Source organism: Vidua chalybeata, chromosome 20 (assembly GCF_026979565.1).
Source record: "Vidua chalybeata isolate OUT-0048 chromosome 20, bVidCha1 merged haplotype, whole genome shotgun sequence".
In the NCBI taxonomy this organism is placed as follows: domain Eukaryota; kingdom Metazoa; phylum Chordata; class Aves; order Passeriformes; family Viduidae; genus Vidua; species Vidua chalybeata.
The window spans coordinates 5,994,993-6,015,840 of record NC_071549.1 but is presented as its reverse complement, the minus strand read 5'-3'; the positions used below and the strand labels follow the sequence as shown (position 1 = coordinate 6,015,840).

The following is a 20,848-nucleotide window of genomic DNA, read 5'->3' as shown; positions in this document are numbered from 1 at the left end:
AAAGTGAAAATTAAAAGGTTTTTATTGACTGATATGTCCTTCCTGAAAACTTCTTGAAATGTACAAACTGGACATTCAGAACTGATTTGTACATTCAGTATGTTACACTGATTCTTGGAGCCACTTGAGAGAGAGAGAGAGAATATTATTGTCACTTACAGGATGTTCACATCGTTGCAGACACCAAAAAGTGTGGATACATTCTAGCCTAAAAGTGAAACCAAAACAGAACTGGACACCATGGTACACAGAAATGCCAACCCCAGCTTCACACACCAACCCAGCCACGGGGACTGCAGCCCCCCTCTGAGTCTGAACCAGCACTGCTTATTAAATTCAACCCCTTTTCCCAGATTTTGGAGCTGTTTGGGGAGGGAGATGCTTTGGAGTGGATTGATTCCCTGCAGGGTGTTCAGGCAGTGTCTGTGGGGGAAGCGTGGCTCACCCTGCGTGGGATTCATTCCAGGGGGAGGTTCCACACAAATGTGTGCTCAGAGACCCTGCAATGCCCCTTGCTGTCCAAAACCCATCCCCTGCCACACAGCATTATCCCAAATTAATGACTGCCTGCTTGGAAATGGAGATTTGCTGATTTCAGGCCTGTTCCACCAGCCAGGGGTGATTTCACAGCAACCCCAGAGCTGCTAGTTTCACAATTTGAAATGAAATTCTCATTTCTCCAGAGCTTCTCATTTCACTCCCACGTTTGTTTTGGAGAGCTGCAGTCATTAAATGCTCACAGCAATGCTGTTCCTGAGCTCTGGGCAGTGCCTGTGGAGCAGGAGATTTCAAATCCTGTAGGTCACACATTCCCTGGGGACCTGGCCCACAGATCTGAACTTGTTTTCAATTCACCAACCTTTTAATCACAGTCTTGTATGGTTTTTTTTTTTTTTTTTTTTCCCCTAAGAGCAGAAGGTCGTGGGTTCTGAAGAAAAGAGGTCTCTTTTATAAGCTCAATACAGTACTTTTATATTTCAGACTATGATATACAGCGTATACCATAAATTAAGACAAAAACTTGTCACTTCATCTATGTAGGCACAAGAAAATCAGTGACTTTACTGAAGTGGAGAAATCTTCAAGGGTATCATGATTCTGGACTCCATCTCCTGAATAAGGGGCACTGAAAAAAATGGAGAGGTTTTAATTTCACTGACAGAGTTCAGCACATTCAGTAATCATCCCTCTAGCACGGTGGTTGTGGAAAAAATGATTTTAATATCATCTCTCTGCTCGTTTGAAGACAAATATTTCCATTCTTTTCACCAAAATGGAAGTGGTCCTACATTTTTGTGGTGTAGCTTCCTTTGAAATGTGCCCTATGGAACCCAAATCTGACATGCTTGGCACACCTCTGGGAGTTTTGTTATGGCAGCTTTCTTTGATCTCAAAGATCTCCTGGCTTTTTGTTCCAAAGTCTAAATTCCCTTTTCCCAGCAATGCATTTAACAAGGCTCCTGTATTTCATTAAATATTCAAAGTAATCATTTAATATAAATTTCACTCCTGGCTCCCTAAATCTTTGGACAAGCATTTACATAAATCAGTTCTTCCACATTCCACAGAAATGCTGCTATAAAAATTCCGTATTAATGCAGTAATTTTTCAGCACTTGGGCAACTTTTCCATGTACTACCAACTGCAAAATTCAATTTACAGCTCAGTGCAATGTCCCTCTGCTCCTTTACAGACTAAAAACTGACACAGACACACATTTCTCCCTGAGATACAAAACTTTTTCCCCCAGTGGGATGTGCTGAGGAGCAGAGAGGGTGGCACAGCCCAAAGTCTGCCCCCAGCATTCCAGAGAAGTTAATGGGTTACCTGTGTAATAAACCAGTTCATCCCAGCCAGGTTTGTGCCACGCTGCATTCCTTATATCTTCCCTGGTTTGCAGGTCTTTGTAAGCTGGGAAAACAAGCACAGAATGACTCCTTTCCCTTCTGCACAGGAAGAGATCCCTTACAAGAATTCCAAGGAGGAATTAGGAGGCTGGGAACAGCAGGAAGGAAAAAAAATCAGGAGTTCTCTGCCAGAAGGAAAAGCTCCCAGAGCAGCACAACCAGAAGGAGCTGAGGAAGACAGAAAATACCTGGGCACAGGTAAGACAATGCAGGGGCACAGCTCTACATGAGGGTTGCTGAAAGATAAAATTCTGGATTGTTGGGATATGACTTAAAAACTGAGTCATTTCTAGCAAATTCTTGTTTTTCAAGTTGAAAAAATCCTAAGGTGTTTATGAATATGAATGTACAGAGAGAACCAAAACACCTCCATGCAGGAATGGAAATAAATGCCTGACTTTCCTTTCTGCAGGTGGGGTGAATGTGAGGCTTGAAATGAAATTGTAAAAAACCAGATTTCAGCATGAGTTGGGACAGCAGGGTCATGGCTGTGGGACTGAGAGCAAACACTGAGCTCCTAATGAGAAAGGGACAGCACAAACTGTGAGAGAAACAGAACAAACCAGGAAATGTTCATTTCTTGTTTGGTGAAGAATAAGTTTAAAAAAAAATCAGCAAATTAAGAAATTAAAAAATTGGGGAAATAAAAAAAAAAAGTAAACCCCAACTTTTAAGACATTTCCTTTGCCTTTTGTAAAAATATTTCCTCCTGGGCAAAGTGACTGGGTTGGCTCAGTGGGAGAAGAAAGCAGAGAAGAGGAATTTACCCCAGAGGTGATGGACCATGTAGAGCTGTCCAATCTGGGAGAAAAATCCCCCAACTGCTTCATTGCTGTCCTGTCGGAACCGAATTGCACGAGCCCTGCAGGGGAGCAAAGAGACATCAGAGCCTGCACATCTGGGCAGGAAATCAGGGAAAATGGGAAAAAAACATTGGAAAATGGGAAAAAAAGAGAGTGGAAGGGAAGCTGGAATGTTAAACTGCACTTGCTGTGCACTCCAGCAATTAGAAGTAAGAAAAAAGCTGCAGCGTGCTCGTTTTCAGCACTGAGTAATTAAGATTTACCTCTTTGTCTTGTTAGGATGCATTAAAATTGGAGGCTGCATTTTGACTAAATTTTGTATTAATAATTTTTCAGCCAAATTCAGGATAAAGATGATTGCTGGGACAGTGTAAAGTGGCCTTTTATACCAGGGTTTATAACTAAATCCTTAAGTTTAAGTCATGTCAGCTTTGCCACATTAATTTTCCACAGATTTTGTGGTAGTGGAATACAACTTTTTATTCATACAGATCTTTGCATAAATTAAGATAAATATTTCTCTTGTTGTATCTTATAAAACTGATTTTCTACCCGTAGAGATGTGCCTATTTTATAAAAAAAACCCTAAATTCAATTGTTCAAATAACTGTAATTGAAAAAATGGTATCAATGACAAGTCTGAAAATCTAAGTCCTCACCTTTGTCCAAATAATTGAAAATACTCCAAATTGTTTAATTATCAACCACTAGAATTGCAAGGACAGAGAGTGTAAATTGAAATAAGCTTACACTGGTTAAACATAAGACAGAACCACAAGCATATAATCAATAGAAAACTGTCTCAAATACTTCTAACCCATATATTAAAATACAAAGGTGCTGCTCAGCAGCTTTTCAAGAAGCAACTTGACTTTGAAAGCTTCAAGAGCCAAGATTTCAGCTGAAAGTGGTTTGGGAAAGAGGAACCAAGTCTCCCAGAAAAAGTGCCACTCTTCCCAAGCAGCTTTCTGCTGAAAATCCAGGATTTTTGCAGCAAATTAAAAGGGTTTTGGGAAGCAAAGCCAAACCACAGAGGGTTGTTTGTGCACAAATTCACTTTTTTTCCCCTCAGAGGGTCACAGGATTGTCTGACCAGGGGTGCAAGTGCAGCAGCAGCCCCTTAACTGGGGGTTTGGTGGCTTTGGTGCCACCCTGGCACCTCCTGTCCTGCTTTTTCTACACCTGCACCTCTCAACCAGGAGCACCCCAAGGCTGAAGGCAACACTTACCTTAATTAATTAACACTTACCAGTAATTGCCCCATTCAATCATTGTTCCAGGCTGCAGAAACAAAACACACTGTTAAAGCTGCAGTTTAAAACGAAATATTATACAATTTTCACACCTTTCTGCATGGAAACCACCCTGTATTAACACAATCCCTTCCTGTGAGAGATAAGAATATTAAAATAATCTCTAATTGCTCTGTTTACCACCTCTTAGTCATCTCTGAAGCATCCCTCAAAGCAACCACAGGGTTTCAGCCCTGCAGATTATCAGGATCTTGTTGGAGCCTGCCTTCACCTCAGACCCCACACTCTGAGAGCAGCCCTGACTCAGAACCAGCTTGGATAAAAACCAGATTTTTCACATAAGCTCTGTTTGCCTTAAAGACCTACCAAAGGTTTTAGGACAGCAGAGAGCTTTAAAAATCAGAAAGAAATAGAATTTGGACTTACTCTGAGTTGGTAGGATCTCAGCTCATAAATATTAGGGCCATCTCTGGGAACAGGTTCATTCCAGAAGCTGAACTCCAGCAGGAGCTGGTTCTTACGGGACAGGAGCATGTTACCCCTCTCCTTACGGAATTCTGTGAATTCCTAAAAAATAACAGAGCAAGTGGGTCAAATTCTGCAACAACAAACAGCAGGACACCAGATGTGGCTTAGATTGGGTTTTTTTTTATGCTATCAGGCTGGTGGGACAGTGAAATCCTGAAAGGAATCTGAATTCTCCCTGGGGAATCTGAGAATTCCAAGGATTTACAGGTGAAGTATTCAGGAATGAAACATGAATGTGACAATAAATCCTTTCTCAAAGAGGTTTCTGGGCTTGTACAGGAAGGGATGAGACACTTTGGTATCTAGATCTGCATTTTTTCATTTGTTCTGCCTGTTCTTTGCTCTGAGTAACAAAATCAGTATTTTTTACCTTATTTTGACGAAGTTTGCTCATGACCTCATTGAGAGCTGGGTAACCTCCCTCATATCTCCACAAATGAACTGAAACAGAGAAAATGTCAGTTTTTTCAGGGATGTCCCACACCAGTGGTAGATCTTATGGAAAAATCACACTATAAAATGCTCCTCACACTACAAAATTACACAAAAATAGAAACCAGGCAGCAAATTTGAAAATAGATTTTCACTAATAAAAGCACTACACAGTGTGTAGGGATAATGGAATCATCTGCTTTTTGAAAGGGGTTCCCTTGGAAAATTTTGCAATTTACTCTGAGGGTGACAGGGGAATTTCTGAAAGGACTTTTTGTTGCCATGCTAGTAAGATGTGATGACTTGTCATGACTGTTATTGAAATTAAGATTCGGCTGAAGAGGATGACTTAGTTCCAAAAAAGTGCTTTGTACCAATTTCATCTAAGAGCAGTAGAGGGGCAGATTTTCAGTTCAGTAAATTACTCCAGCACACAAGCAAGACACTTTCTGTAGGACATGAAAAACGATGCAAATGTTATTTCTGAGCTCAACATGAATAAAAGTATAAGAAAACTGAACATTTGCTGGGGTTTCTCCTATAAAAACAACTCCAGTACCAATGTTTGTATCTAAATTTTTTTTTTCAAAGCATTCACTCTTTAATAAATCAGAATAAACCCCTTTAATAAATCACAGAAAGATATATTTACAAGCATTTAGTATAGAAAGGCAATCATTTCACCTCACAGAAGAATAAAACCTATTTTCTGCCCTCTTAAGCAGCTCTGTGCCTTTTCCACAGGCTGATGGGAGGCACCTCCCTGGAGAGCAGATTTCTCCTCCTGCTCCTTCTGCCTCACCCCCAAGGCAGATTTGATGGATCCACCTGATATTAACCCAGCACTGAACAAGTCAAACCCCACTGGAAGCTGCTTTATTCCAGTGTTGCAAGAACATTTCCAAGGCAGGCTGGGGATGCAGTGACAGATCCAGCCTGTGTTCATCTGTTCCAAAAGCAGCCACTGGGACGTGCCTGAGGAATTCCCATTTCAATTGTCCTCATTCCCCAATTCCCCTTCAACTTCCAGGGTTGGTCTCAGACATTGTTTGGTTCATCTGCTGTTAATTCTCTGCATTTGTTCAGGGTCAATATTGCAATATGCTGGCAGTGCAGGGAGAATTGATGTGTGCAGGAGTTTATTTTTTAATTAGGAAGCCACAGCACCGAGCCTGGCACAGCTCTCACAGAACCTCTATGGATTTAGATCTGTGGCTTCCCATTCCTTCCAATTCCCAGGGCATTTCTCAGGTTTTCTCTCTGCACTGGGCTCTTTGGAGTTACCTCTGTAGCAGCTCTTCAGTCATGTCTAGTTCCAGTTTGTTTTCATAGTTAGGCAGTATCCTTGTATGAACATGAACAGAAAGATTTTTATTTTCCCCCAGTAAAGTTTAATGTTAAGTTTACAATGCAGATGGCTTGGAATGATTTGCAATTAATTGTCATTCATATTCATCAATTCATTATCATTCATATTCATCAATTACAGCCTGAAAGGCTGAGCAAAGCTTTTATACTGCCCAAGGAGGGACAAACTCTGACTTTGCAAGAGTCACCCAGAAATATTCAGGAGCTGTGCCCACAGATTGTATTTTACAAATATATCCCCAAAACCTGTTAATTTTACCAACCACCACCACCTGGAAGACATGAAAATACATCAACAACGAGACAAAACTGAAGGGATGAAGGCTCTGCTGCCCAACCCAGCAGGACAAAAACAAGCAGTGCACATTTAAGACAGCTGAGGAGTGATGCACACACCCCCCTCACTGCACACAGGGGGTTTGGGTGTCAGCAGAGATGATTTAAAAAGAAGAAACCTGCCAAGCACATGGGTTTACATTGGGTTGTACTTCTATCTCCTACCAGCCTGATCTTGCTCTCCGTACCACGTGTTCCAAGTCCCCACCAGAGCACAAGGGTAGTGTTTTTCTTCATGAATCTTTGGCAGCACCTCTTGACTTGAAAACAAGGAACACACAGACACTGGGTTGCATTGCCTTCAGGGAGGCCACAGTTGATAAATGTATAACACAGCATCATGCTAGGAACATTCACAAGCTTTATTTTGCAGAGGAGAAAGCTGAAATAGCAAATTCTGCTATGCAGGGGGAAGGTGGCTACACCCCCATGGAGAATTAAGGTAAGTGTCACCATTTTTTTAGAAATCTATAACAAAGATCTATAACATTTCTATAATGTATAACATTTACTGCATCTTTGGATGCAGTAAATTAGGTGTATCTAAATAATTATGTCTGTCTAAAAGGTTATCCAACACATCAGGAAAACAAATATCAGGATTTCTCACTGAAAACTCAGCCTACATGGGTGTTTTTTTTTGAGGAAAAGCTTTTCTTTGCTTGAGGAAAAGTTCCCCTCAAGGGGGGAGAACTCAGAAATATGAAAGCACACTCTTCTAAACCAGTTACAACTGCTGAGCTGAATAAAAATAATTTGATAAATGAAATAATGGCTGGAGCTCACAGTATTGCCTTTTGATTTCAGAAAGTGCTCTTACTTTGAGGCAACTCACCCACTAATGAACAGTGGGACTGCCTTAAAAATACCTCCAACACTAAATTTCTGTCTGACTCTTCCCAGGATTTCTAACACTCTTTCAGACTTTAGAAGTGGCCCATATTAGCATGAGGAAATGAAGTTTTGCTGATTGCTGACTCAGTCAAGACAGCTTTCCCTGCACTGTGCCTTGATGAATAAGTCAATTAGTCTGGTTGAACTTTGCCTTTTCTATTTTTCCCTCAATAATGACCCTTCTTCCTCAGTTTGGCTCACAGGCAATGAGTCTCTGCACAGTATCAAGGAATAAAAAGTAGGCTGGGCTGGGGCTGGGAGTCATTGGAGATGAGTTTTCCTCTGGATTCTGCCACTGACTTTCCAGACAACCTTGAGCAAATCTCATTAGCAATTTGTACCTCGACATTTTCTCACTAGCCAGTGTAAATAATATGATAAAATGACTCTCCAAGGATATTCTCAAGGATGTTTCAGCACCAGTTCATTTTTGCAAAGCAGAATGAGATCTTGGAAAGGCAGCTTTGAAGAGAAATGGGAAATTATTGCATAATTCTACCATATATTGTGCAAATTAGAGAAAAAATGCCCACTGAACACCTTTTAAAAAAACCTGTCCCTAATTCTTCAGAAGGGCTCCTTAACCACAGTGATTCATGAAATATTCTTGTAATTGTCTTCATCACATTATTTATTAATACCTGGTGATGATGATGATGACTAATTATCATTTTGATTTGATACAGAATTAACCTGTTCTTTTTTTTTTTTTTTCTTTAGGGAGAGGTAGGAGGGAAATTCAGAAAGGCTTAGTTTTGTTTATTACTTTATTCAAGTTGTCTCCTTGCCTGAGATATTTCAATTTGCTTTGGAAAGAATAAATCTAACCACAGATATTTCATCTGACTGCTGTCAGCAGTTTCTTTCTTTGCTGTTTGTCTCTTTCCTTGAAAACAGAAATCTCTGCTCTCACTCAACATTCAGGCAGCTCATGAAATACTGCAGAGAAGTGATTCCCTGTCTTGCATAATTGGACATGTTTATATTCAGCTTTTAAACAGCAAGCTGGCTGAATGCTAATTGTCCTTCACTGTGTATCTATTTTTTAAACAAAAAAAAAGCTAAAAATACCTCGATTGAGTGTTATTCTAGTGGCTTTTTATGCTTCTATAGCAGGGAGAACAGCTCTGGGTTATCCAGCCCAACACAAAGGGGACAGATGAGCTGAGCAGCCACCCAGGAGCAGCTGAGGACATGAACTGGGAGCTGGGACTTCCTCCCCTCCCTCCAGCCCAGCTGCTGTGCTCACACTTCAAAGTTGGTTGCAGAAAGGTGTCATTATGCTGAGAAGGTTTTTATTGTCAGTGAGAAAAGCACTGCTGGGTGCCAGGCTCACTCCAGCCCCAAATTTAAACACACAGTTCTTTCAGGGCTCCAGAGGGGGGGATTGTGGAGGCAGAAAATGAGTAATATTTCTGCAGGTTTACTCTTAAAGCAGTCAGTTTCAAATGTGAGTAATTCCTACATGTTCTAAAGCTGTAACTTTTTGGGAAAGCTGTCCCAGTACTGCTCCCTCTGGAGGGAATCACCCCAGTGCAGAGACCCCATGCAAGGGTTTGGTAACTCCTTGGGAGCAGCTCAGCAACAGGACTTGTGCAGAGGGATATAAATGAGCTGAGAGGAAATCAGCCCCGGGGTTTTTAACATCTGAGCTTAACACTGAGTTTATTTAGCAGTGATCTCTCTTTCCTTCCAGTGTGCAGACAAAACCCAACCTCAACCTGGCAGCTGCAGTGGGAATGCCAACATTCCACCTCTCCCTGCAGAGATCAGGAACTTTAAGACCACTCAGGGAAGGGGGAGAGCTGCACCAGCAAATGTCACCAAAGCTCTCACGACAGGAATCATCCTCAGCTGCAGCTCAGGAAATGGCAACGCCAACAGGGAGGTGGGGTGAACTGACTGCAGGACTTTTTGCTCTTTCATAGCATCTATTTAATACCAAATCCTAAAAAAGCAGAATTTTTGTCACCTCCCCTCTACATAACTATGACATCTGCCAAACCAACATGTCTAAAAGGTGAAAAGAGAGCTCCCACACTTACCAGAGCTTGTTGTAGGCCTCTAGACATTCAGGTTTGACATTGTGAACTGCAAGAACAACAAGAGGGCCGTGAGGCAGGCAGGGGCAGAGGGAGGAGTGGTGCTGTGAGCACAGAGCCATCACTCACACTGCAGTTTGTACAGGCTGCTGGTCTCTCTTTTGGCCAGGAGGTTGGAGTGGGCGTCTTTCCTGGGATCCACCTTGCGCACGAAGAGGGATTTTAACCAGCTGTCCTCGCGGGCGCTGCGGGCCGAGGAGCCCAGGCCCCTGCAGGGAACAAGGACCGGCCCTGAGCCCCCGCCTGGCCAGCAGGCACGCAGGGCAGGCAGCTGAACAGAACTGGAAAAGCACAGCTGGAGATTGCCACAGCACAGCGCACACCTGCACACGGCTGAGACTTCCCAGCAAGGCAGAGACCCCTCATCCCCACTGGGATTTATCATTTCACTAGACATAATTGTATCATATATATAAAAATCACATATAGAGACATTATGATATCATTTAACCAGACATTATTATATTATATATAGACATTATTATATTATTTCACTAGACATTAGAGATTATCATTTCACAGTTATCCACTGTTGGGTTATGCTCTTTTTTGACCCAGAGATGGGGGCAACTGAGAGGTGTTTTAAAAACTTTTATTCTATTTTCTGTCTCATGTGAAGGGTGAGACAATATGTTATGTTATAATATGATGTTATAGCTAATTAAATAATTGTAATAAATTATAATATATAAGATATATTATAACATAATGTTATAATGATGTTATAATTCAAGCATCACAATCAGAAGCTATTTTTAATTAAAATACATTATTTGCCTAATTACAATTATAATTACATATAATATTACATATATAATATACTTACATATAATTACATATATATAATATTATATAATATAAATATTATAAAATAATTATTAAATTCTAAGTTTCTTGGTCTCTATCAGCTGTAGCCACACCATGCTGTAAATGCTTCAAAGCCAATCATCTAAAATTACCCCTTGTGGGTCCCACTACAATGCATCTTTCATAGTTCTATTTCTCTAAAGTATCCAGTCTAATTTGCAAGGCCATCCTTTGAAACTTCTTTCTAGTTCCCTTTCTCTCTCAACAATGTCTGCTCTATTTTATGGCATTTCTAAGGCAGCATTTCTTATCTCAAAGTTTGCATATGGATGTACACTATGTGAGCATTCTGCCAGCCTTTGAGAATTCTCTACAAATCCATTTCCCACATCTCCCCCTCTCTTTTAAACAGAAAAAAAATTTATTTGATGGCCTTGTTCATCATTTGCTGGGCACAGTAAGGCACTAACATTGTCACTATCACAATTAATGTAAACAAAATCTTCCACCAATTTTTAGAAATTCTCTACAAACCCATTTCCCACAATCCACATTATCCATGGTTATTCCCTGTGCAATGGCTGCTTCTCCTGCCTATTTATCCTCTTTTTAACCCATTATTTTTGCCCAGGGCTGGGTCTGGCCTGGTGTAAACAGTCAGGAGTGAAAAAGAGCAAAAAACGTGCAGAAGGAAAACTGCACAGTGTAAACGGGAAAGGAACTGCCATATGTTCCTGTGCTGGTTAAAAACAGCTCTGCAAAAGGGAAAGGGAAATGTCTTTCAAGAGGAAAAATAGCAAGAAAGACTAATTTGGGAAAGAAGATGAGTGGTAGGAAATAACCAGGGAGGAAATATTTCAATTCCAGATTCCAGCAACACGCAGGGACACAGAGCCAGGCTCTCTGTACAACATCCACGTTTTCCCTGCCTCCAAACAGAAGATGTTCACTGTCTTTTCTTATCTAATCTTTATTCAGCTTCTCCAAGTACACTTTCAAAATCGTGTCACCTCCCTTTACATCACAGCACACAGACCAAGTGATAACTGTGGTTTTTTAAGTGATGTGTTAAAGGAATTATTCCTCTTTTCCAGATGACGAGGACAAGGAATCTGATGCATTTAACTGATCCCCTACAATGTCTGACAAGCTCAAATGGTTTTGCTTCTTCCTCTTCCTTCAATTTGCCTTTTTTTGACAGCCCCACAGTAGCAACAGTGAAGAAAATTAATTCTGTCACAAGCTTCTCCTGAAATACTAAAATGTTAAATGTGGCATTTGTACCACATATATTTACTTCTAAGGTGGAAATCTCAGCCTTTTCCTATCTCAGATCAACTTTTCACCCTTAACTACTGACTTGTGGAACCAGAAGACAGCTGGACCTCCAGCCCAAAGCTTTCTACCAGGAAAAAAAAAATAGGGAAAGAAAATCTCAATTTCCTTTGGGAAAATATCCTCCTGCTCACACCTGTATTGCACAAAAGCAGTTTCTTACAACAATCCACCTTTTAATCCCAGTGTCAGAAAAGAACATAATGACCTGGTTCTGCCCATGGGAGCAGGATGGAGGAGAGGGAAAGTATTGCACAGCAGAGAAACAACAACCACAGCTGAGATGACCTTCAGCACGGAGAAATAATGTCTAAATCTTGGTGTGTTTATTGAAAACGGTGCCTTCCCTGCTCTGGGCACACACACAAACATGTGGCTGTGCTAAGCAGCTATTCCTGAGGGCAGGCAGTTGAAGGGCATTCCATGATAAGGCTGCTGCTGGAGTGGAGCTTTCTCTGAGCTCAGAGCACAGGGATGAACCCCATCTCATAAATTCAAGCTTTGTTTTAAAAAGCTTCCTCAAATTAAGCCCTCAGTGGCTCCAGGAGGCAGAAGTCAAGCCAACTCCTCCAATACTCAGACCTGTAAACTCTCATTTTAAACCATTCCCTCCCCTTTATTAAACAAAGTTAGCAAAGTAATATTTAGAAAACTCATCTACAAGGATCATTGTTTGCAGCAAACTCTGAAGAGGGAAGAGAAATAATCCTGATGCTTTTTTTGTGAACTCCATCAGCAGCAGGAGTAAGCTGGAGCTACAGGGATTAACTCTGAAAAGCAAATTTCTTTGCTATTAGGAGAATCTCATGACTTGATTGTTAAAACTGCACCTAAAACTGAAGGCATGGTTAATTTTCAAAACAATGACATGAGTAATACTTTACATGGTTGGAAAAATCTTTTCCCCAGCAGCTGTAAAGCTCCTCATGAGCACTGACTAACAAATCACAACTGAACAGACACCTCACACAGAACAAAGGTACCAGGCTGAGTTTATTAAAGCAGATGTTCACTGCACCCAAACTGAGATTCAAGGGCCTGACGTTTACTCAACATCCTAAAATACCACTGAACCAAGAAGCCCTGAATTGATCACTGGTTCAATTTTTGGGGCAATCTGTACCCAAAATTAGCTCTGGAGGAGCAAGGACTGAATTCAGGTCTTTCGACAGCTGTGAGCATCAACTTGTCTTTGAGAACTTGTCATCAAGTCCTCAAGCTGCAAATATTAACTGTGGGCCTTGCTTTCTTGCTGCAAAGGTTGGGCTCTGAACACAAAAGGCTAACACTGAATAGCTTGCTTAGATTAGATTAAAAATCTCAAGGAAAACACCTCTTTACACTTAGCTCCTGCTTTAGCACAAAACATAACCTGGGTGGGACACACCAGGTCAAGTATTTCGATTTTGTAGTAACCCAAATCTGCCTGGAAGAGTAAGAAAAACAACTTGTCTTTGACAGTTTTTGATCTGTGGTCTAAACAAAGTTTATTTGAAACTAAAATAACCCCAAAACATGCAGGTAAAACAACATATTCCCTGAACAGTTGCTTGCAGGGATGCTTTTAGTCTTGCCTGTTCTGAGGCTTGAAGCAGCAGCTTTCCCCGTTTCAAAGAAAGGGAGGAAAAACTGTGTAGATCCATCCCAGCTTGGGAACTCCTGTGTTTCCATCACCCTGTGCCTGCTTCCTACACCGGGGAGGTGCCCCAGGAGCTCTGTGTGTGTGTGTGTGTCTGCACCTCGGGCACCCCTGCACACAAGTACAAATTTCTGCACCCCAAAACTTGCGGGATGTGCCTCTCTGTGTGCCCTAGCACCGGGAGAAGGGTGCCGAGCCCAGCTGCCATGAGAAGCATGGAAACACCGGTCGTGGCCGTGAATGGAGAAGGCAGGAAGATGTCGGGATGTGCAGTCACGCAGCCCAGCCCTGGGCAAACAGGGATTTCGGGCTGTGCCCGCTGACAGGAGCACCCTGTTGCTCGGAGGAGTTGGGATGCGGAGCGGCCGCACGCCCTGATGCTGGAGGGACAGCGCGGTGCGAGCATCCAGGTATTTTAATGCCGGGAACACCCGTGTGCAGGGCGGCTGACACCCCGAAAGCCGCGGGGTGCCCTGCCCCGTGCGGGGCTGTCCGTGCGGGGATGAGCTGGCGGTGCAGGGAAGGGCGCTCCGTGCCCCCTGAGCCCGGGCACCGGCGGCCGCCTCGTCCCGGCGGGCCATCCTCCCAACCCAGGGGCGGACTCGGAGGAGGGAAGGAAGGGGCCGGCCTTGCGGCCCGTGACCTTGAGGGACACCCCGCCGCCTCGCACTCCCCGCCCCAGGCCCGGCCGCTGCCCCGCGAGCGGGGCGCCATTTCCAGCCGGGGAAGGGGACGCTCTGCGCGGCGGGGCGCCGGGTAGCTCGGGCGGCGCCGGCTCCGCGTGCGGCTTCCCCCGGCGGCCCCGTCCCGCCCGCGTCGCCCCCTCAGGGCTCACCTGAGGGTCAGCCCGGCGCCGGGCTGCAGGCGCGGCACGGCGGGCGCTCCCGCCAGGCTCCCCCGCAGCAGCACTCGCGCCGCCATCTTGCTCCCGCCGCCTCCCTCCTGGGCCGGGGGCTGCGGCCACGCCCCCTGGCGGGCAGCGCCGCCCGCGCATGCGCGGCCGTGGCGGCCCCGGGACCCCCTCAGGGCCCCTCAGCTGAGGGGGGAGCGCAGGCCTCGCTTTGGGGGGACCAAGTCGGATTTAGGGGGACCCTGACCAGCTTTGGGGACCTCTACTCAGATATAGGAGACCCAGCTCTGGTTTTGGGGTTCCCCAGCCTCGGTTTGGGGGGAGCAAGTCGGATTTGGAGGGGGGGACCCTGCCCCGGTTTGGGGAGATCGTAGCTGCATTTGGGGGGACCCCAGCCACAGTTTTGAGGGACCCACAGCCTTGTTTAGGGGTACCCAAGCACCAGTTTGGGGAGGAACCCACTTGGATTTACTGAGACCCCTAAGCCCCAGTTTGGGGGGACTCCAGCCTCAGGGTTGGAGCCCCCCAGTCAGATTTAGGGGAATCCCAGCCCCAAATTTTGGGAATCCCAGCCCTGGTTTTAGGGGACCCCCAGCCCCAGTTTGTTGCTCTCCCGGTACATTTTTCACTTGCTGGCAGCTGCAGGGTTTTCCTCACGCTCTGCTCCGCTGTACTCAAGAGATATTTTGGCTGAGGAGGAGGTGTGTGCTGGCATTGACTCCTTAAATAACTTCAAATTAAGGATAAAGTGATAATTAGGGTAATAATTAAAGGGCAGTTCTAAAAGCAACAAGCCAATAAACACAGAAAGCAGTCAGTGACTAATCCTTATCATTCCATGTAACACCTATAATGATTCTATCTTGGCCCTATAAACTCTCCCTTCCCATTTTATGACTTTTCTATCAGCACCTTCTGAGACTAATCCAGAAGATAACACATAAGATGTGCTTTAACATCACAAAAGTACAATCTTTGTACTTTAAAACAATTTAACCAACAATTGCCATCACTCTATTAAATAACGCAGTCTGATATGTAATTTGGTTTTAGTGACATTTTGATCTGACAGCGTGGTAAGTTCTTGAGCAACCCTCCCAGAGCCTACACTGGAAAAATTATAACCTTCTGTGATGAATCAATCTTATAGGAAAAAAAATGGCATTTTCACAGCTACTCAAGGGAAATCACAAGACAAGAAAATATTCACTCCCCTAATTAGATGTAGATGCAACCTATTAAGCAAATAGGAAACCTTTTCTATTTTTTATAATTATCTAGTTATCAGAACACTTATATTCCAAGTTCTGCTTGGATACAACTTCAGTGCATTTCCTACAGCCCAGGGCCAAATTCTACCCCATACCCAAGTTCTCCCAGTCTCTGCTCGGAGGACGTTTCACATTTTGCATTCACCTGGGCAGGAATCAGAGCTCAGGTTTTTCCTTTCCTTTGATCAGCCAGCTCCAGCTCCTGTGGAATTTACACAAACCTAAACCTCTGCCACAAACAACAAGTAAAACCCTACAGCCACATGCTCAAGGCACTTCCTCAACCTCAGAGCCTGTGCCCACAGAATTTCACACAGAGACATTTCAGTGAGAGTTTCTTGACATCCCATATGAACACTGGCATTCAAAGAGCAGCATTTTTTACTTTGAAGCACCAAAGGAACTTCAAGTTTCTCATTCCTGCTGTCCCAAATAATTTGCTGAGTTCAGTCAGGCTTTTTAGGCAGCCAGAAGTGATTTTGTGCAGGAAGTTAAAGGGCAAATGATCCTTAATAATCTGACAACAGCAGAGAACACAACTGGAAACTACTCAGTTGCTTAAAGTAAGATATTTTAGGTCAGATGCTAAGATTTTAGGTCTGATACACCTTGTTTTGCTTCTGATCCTAAAGACCAACAGACACTTTGGAAAGGATTTCTCACAGCTCTCATATCCCACTCTCCCCTCCCACACTGCCCAATTTTGAGGCAGATGCCCTTTTAGATCCAAAGTCTGAACATGAGGCTGCTGCAACATTTGCAGGCTCTCAGCTTGCTGAATGTCCTGGAGGAGAGGACATGAGATCCCCAGAGCTGTACCAGGATAAAGTCATCTTTCATCAGTAACTGCTCTGCCCTTTAGCTCCACATTAAAACATGCAGCAAACCAGCACCTCTAGCTCCCCAAAATGTGTTATTTTAATTAGCTGTTCTGATGAGCCTAAATCTAAGCACGTTTAGGCTTTGTATTCTCACCAGCTCCCCTGTCCTGCTGGCAGCTCAAAGAGATCCAGCTCTCCCAGCATGAAATCCTGCCTTTGCACAGGGGACAGAGCCAACCACACTAAGCTGCCCAAAGCTTTGATTCTCACCTCTCTGCCACTAGAAAGGCTGTGCTTTTGTTAGAGTTTGGAAGTCAGAAGGCTCTGCAAAGAGGAAATAAGGAAACAAGCATGCAGCTGGTTTTAAAATTCTACACTTCCTTTCAAAAGCTTTAATAGCATCATCTCCAGTAACCCTATAAACCACAAAAGACTGCCTGAAATACAGAACAACCAAATAATAGAATGACCCTCCCACCAAAATTAAACATCACACGGTTGTAGTCTTGTCTAAACATAGAGAGGTCAATCCAGGAGGGCAGATGCCTTTGGGAACTGTCACTGGGGCAAAACTACAGGCAACAAAATGAAGTGTGAACACTAAACTTGCATTTTTCTCTGTATTTTCATTCAAAGCTCCAGGTGCCCATCAATCTGCAACATCCCTTTGCATAAGCAACTACATTTACAATTTATTTTGACTACAGATTTCACTGAAACATTTAACATAACACAGCAGGGCCTCAAACATCCCTGACAAAGAGAGACAAAAGCTGGAAGCCCTCTGCTTAAAATATTTCCCCCACTATTTGTCTGTTGAACAAACTTTAAGTTCCTGAAGTTTCTCACTTAGATAGGTGGTATCTGCCTCGGTGAGATTTTCTGAATCTGACAGGTTTTCCAGGAATCTGGTTCCTGCACAGGGCTTTCCTGTGATGGGATCTATGACATTGCCAACCTTGAACACAATTTCAGCCAGTTCGTGTTTCACGTGTTTGCCCCTTCTCTCAGGCAGAGCTTTCAGAAGAACAATGTCTCCAACAACACACTGCTGCAGTGGGTCATGGGCAAAATAGGTTTTTCTTTTGTTAAAGAACTGTAAAAGGAACAAAAAGAATAATAATAATAATAAAAAAGAAAGCTTGGTATTATATTTCAAAGTTACATGATGGGTAATATATAATTAATATAAAACAAATTTCACTAAAGTCTTATGTATCTTTTAAAGTGAGATTCATTTGGGATCATGAAGAGAAATGCAACTGTGCACTCCACAGGTTCTCCACAGAAAGCACAGAGCACTGCCCTTCCCAATCCCTTCTCAGGACAGTGTTGCCAACTGAGCCTGGAGGAAAGGAGATGGGGAAGAAAAAGCTCTGAAATCTGTATTTTGAAGTTTTTTATGTGAGAGTTTTCTTGCTGAAATAATTTTTTCCACATAAAAAAGTATTTTTTTTTCTTATTCAAACAGCAGAATTCAGACTCTTTTATGAAATAAATTTGGTTAAGAAATAAAGAAAGTTTCTTCTACTGGATAAAATATTGACATGGGCTCCACAAGACCCATTTTCCAATCCTGACTCTATCCTTAACCTTTTGGTTCCCAAAAGCTATTTATTCTACCTCCATGTACCACTGTTTCCCTATTTAAAATGGAGAAAATACAATTTTTAACCTTCCTGTTTGAAGTGCATCGATATGGGATAAATCCAAGATCACAGTAATGTTACAATTATACATACAGAAAAAACAGCTATAAAATTTACTGTACAAGTGACTAATAAACTGTCAAGTCTCCAAAGCATGCACCACATCGACATGAAAAATTAAATCTATGTGTGAAACAACAAAAGCTTACCTTCCCAAAAAGATCAAATGAAGCGCATTAACGAGGCACTTCAAAGAAATACATTTAGCAGGTAATTTGTAAATCCTCACCACTCACTGCTTTTCATCCTTTGCAGTCATCCCCACAGCCAGATCCTTAAGGAGTTTGATTTGTAAAGAGTCACCAAAACTTTTAAGAGTTGAATCAGCAGAACATTTCTCCACAAAATACAAAACCCACCGGGCAAGAGAATTTGGTGTTACCTTTAGCAAGTAGGGATCCAGCACGAGCCTCGTCACTCTCACTTTGGCAGTTTTCTGCATTTTGGTCCCAATCACTTTCCCCACTATCCATTTTGCATGGACAGCTCCACGTGGGACAGACATTGTTCAGTTATGGTCATGCAGTGCCTGGCAGCAAGAAAAGCAGACCTGTTATTGTAACCAAGTGAAAAACATAAACACTTTCTGATCAATACCAAAACTTTCCTTATTTTAGGCTAACAGCTTTATTAGGTCATTTTGTTGGGAGAACAGTCCAAAACTCCATTTATTGCACTGGCTCAGCCTTTTGGACAATGTAGAAGGGATGTCACCACGTCCTTGATATCAGCAAAAATTCCTCCAGGACAGCAGTAAAACTGGACAGAACAGCGTGAAGGGAGACCTTACACCACAAAAAATGAATCACCCCAATTGCCACAAACACAATAGAGAAAAGTGTACCTGTGGAAATTATTCATTTAACTCACACTCCAGCAGCTGTTTTGGCTGGAAACCTGTTCATCAGAACAGAGTGCACCCCAACAAAAGAGCAGCCTACAGCTTTTGTTCACAGTCATTTGCTTCTGTGCCTCTCATTACCAGCTGAGCTGATGAAACCTAAGGAAGGTAATGAGCTTCTCAAGCCAAAAGTGACACATCAAAGAGCTGTCTGATCTATAGTACATGTGTTTGCTTTTGAGTTCTTTCCTGCAAGTAAATTATATTCCATTACCTTATTTGGTTTAATTAGGGAGAGCTTTCTGTACCACTCTTGCAAGAGTCAGGGGAAAAGCCAACAGAAGACTTGAATCAATATTAAAACTGATGGAGATTAATGACTATTTTCTCTCCCACTCAGATACGTTGTTAAGCACAACCAACACCTGTGAACTCTCCATGCCCCCCAGTTTGTAAGACACTCGCTTTGATGTCCCAACACATCAAAAGCAGAGTTTAGGGATACAAGGAAACAGCCATAGGATGAAACGCTTCGGCAAATACTCGGGGGCTGCTTTTCCCACGCCTAACTCAGCTGTGGGCGCTCGGGGCTGGAAGGAATGAATGGGGGGCCCTCCGGTACCCCACGGCTAAACACCCCACGCAGCCAGGCGTGTGCAGCACGGGCAACACCCACCGAGCGCCGGCAGGCAGGGATAAAAGAAGAAAACGAAGAGAGAGAGCCCTGAGCCCCCCCACCGCGGCTCCCCACAGCGCTCCGCGCCAGGCCCTGCCCCTCCGTGCCAGCAGGGCCGCGCAGGCAGCGGGGCTCAGCCAGGCGGGGCACGCAGCACCCGGAGAGCAGCCGCGGCACAGGGGAACCCCCACAGGCGAGCCCCGGCCCCGGGCAGCCCCGTCCCCTCTCACCGCCGCTGCCGCCACCGAGCCTGGGGGCCCTAAGGAGACGGGCCCGGAACGGGCGGCGCCGAGCACGGAAGCGCCGCGCGGCGGGAAGGGGCGGGGACTGGGCGGGGCCAGAGGGGGCGTGGCTTACGGGGGTATTTAAGGGCGCAGGCCGGCGGCCGTCCCCTCAGAGGCGGTGAGGGAGAAATGGGTGTGGGCTGGAGGGAATGTTTAAAGATGGAAGGGATCCCTAAGAGCTCCTGGAAGATCCTTTAAGGCTGGTGGAGGGGAAGCTTTAAGAGGAGTGGCTGAGGTCACTTCATGAGGCTAATGTCAGACCTTGTTGTGGTCTTCAGTATTCTCATGAGGGGAAGAGGTGGAGCAGGTTCCGATCCCTTCTGTCTCATGTGTGACAAGGCTCGAGGATATGGCTGGAGCTGAGTCAGGGGAGATTTGTGTTGGATATCAGGGAAAGTTTTTTCACCCAGAGCATGGTGGAGCTGTGAAATAAGCTCCTTAGTATCATAGTTACAGCACCAAACCTGACAGAGCTCAAGAGCTCAGATCCATGGTGGGACTCCTGGAACGTTCTGTGCACCGTCAAGAGGTGGATTTGATGTTCCTGATGGGTCCCTTCTAACTCTAATTCTGTGATGCTTTGATTTCAAGCCCAACTGTGTATCCAGCACTGCCACCATAACCCCAAACCACACCACCCAGCACCCGATCCCGACGTTTCCAGGGATGGGAACCCCACCCTGGACACCCTATTCCCATGCCTGACCACCCAAACAGTGAAAACATTTTTCCTAGTATCTAATCTGAATCTCTCATCTCAGTTTAAAGCTTTTTTTTTTCTTGCCTTAAATGGAATTTTGGGGATGGAGCTGACTCAGTGCAGCCTCTTTAAGGTTTCTGCACATCAACAAATGCTGTGCTCTTCCCCCCGCTGATAAGTGATGGAAATGAGACAAATCTTGAAGGGTTTCCATGTAAATCCAGAACAATTGTAGTAGGTATGGAGTGAGAGCTGGCCTGTCCTTGCTATCCATAATCTGGACATATATCCA

The 20,848-nt window shown here is 43.9% G+C and overlaps 2 protein-coding genes and 1 long non-coding RNA gene across 3 annotated transcripts; 1 reads left to right on the top strand and 2 right to left on the bottom strand.

Moving 5' to 3' along the window:
* Positions 1-4: 4 nt before the first annotated feature.
* Positions 5-14,357, bottom strand: NIPSNAP2 (nipsnap homolog 2). The gene is made up of 10 exons (XM_053961274.1): positions 14,240-14,357; positions 9,693-9,832; positions 9,567-9,612; positions 6,793-6,887; positions 4,862-4,932; positions 4,390-4,530; positions 3,960-3,991; positions 2,675-2,769; positions 1,828-1,911; positions 5-1,126 (listed from the first exon to the last, which is right to left on the bottom strand). Exons 1-10 carry the CDS (start codon positions 14,323-14,325, stop codon positions 1,062-1,064), a joined length of 855 nt encoding a protein of 284 aa, XP_053817249.1. The 5' UTR covers positions 14,326-14,357; the 3' UTR covers positions 5-1,061.
* LOC128798081 (uncharacterized) lies at positions 1,918-11,705 on the top strand. Its single transcript, XR_008434320.1, has 4 exons — positions 1,918-2,105; positions 7,001-7,069; positions 9,218-9,409; positions 11,525-11,705. It is a non-coding gene; the product is annotated as an uncharacterized LOC128798081 (long non-coding RNA).
* Positions 14,358-16,704: 2,347 nt separating the features above from the next.
* MRPS17 (mitochondrial ribosomal protein S17) lies at positions 16,705-19,892 on the bottom strand. Its single transcript, XM_053961572.1, has 3 exons — positions 19,803-19,892; positions 18,438-18,584; positions 16,705-17,442 (listed from the first exon to the last, which is right to left on the bottom strand). Exons 2-3 carry the CDS (start codon positions 18,558-18,560, stop codon positions 17,152-17,154), a joined length of 414 nt encoding a protein of 137 aa, XP_053817547.1. The 5' UTR covers positions 18,561-18,584; positions 19,803-19,892; the 3' UTR covers positions 16,705-17,151.
* Between the last annotated feature and the right edge of the window lie 956 nt (positions 19,893-20,848).

Excerpts from the sequence above, each read along its gene's own strand:
- NIPSNAP2 (XM_053961274.1), bottom strand. The coding sequence starts at position 14,325 with ATGGCGGCGCGAGTGCTGCTGCGGGGGAGCCTGGCGGGAGCGCCCGCC. Across the intron at positions 9,833-14,239 it reads GGCGCCGGGCTGACCCTCAG|GGGCCTGGGCTCCTCGGCCC; the intron begins GTGAGCCCTGAG and ends TGTTCCCTGCAG. Across the intron at positions 4,933-6,792 it reads CGGAGAGCAAGATCAGGCTG|TTCATTTGTGGAGATATGAG; the intron begins GTAGGAGATAGA and ends TCTCTGTTTCAG.
- MRPS17 (XM_053961572.1), bottom strand. The coding sequence starts at position 18,560 with ATGTCTGTCCCACGTGGAGCTGTCCATGCAAAATGGATAGTGGGGAAA. Across the intron at positions 17,443-18,437 it reads TGGATCCCTACTTGCTAAAG|TTCTTTAACAAAAGAAAAAC; the intron begins GTAACACCAAAT and ends TTCCTTTTACAG.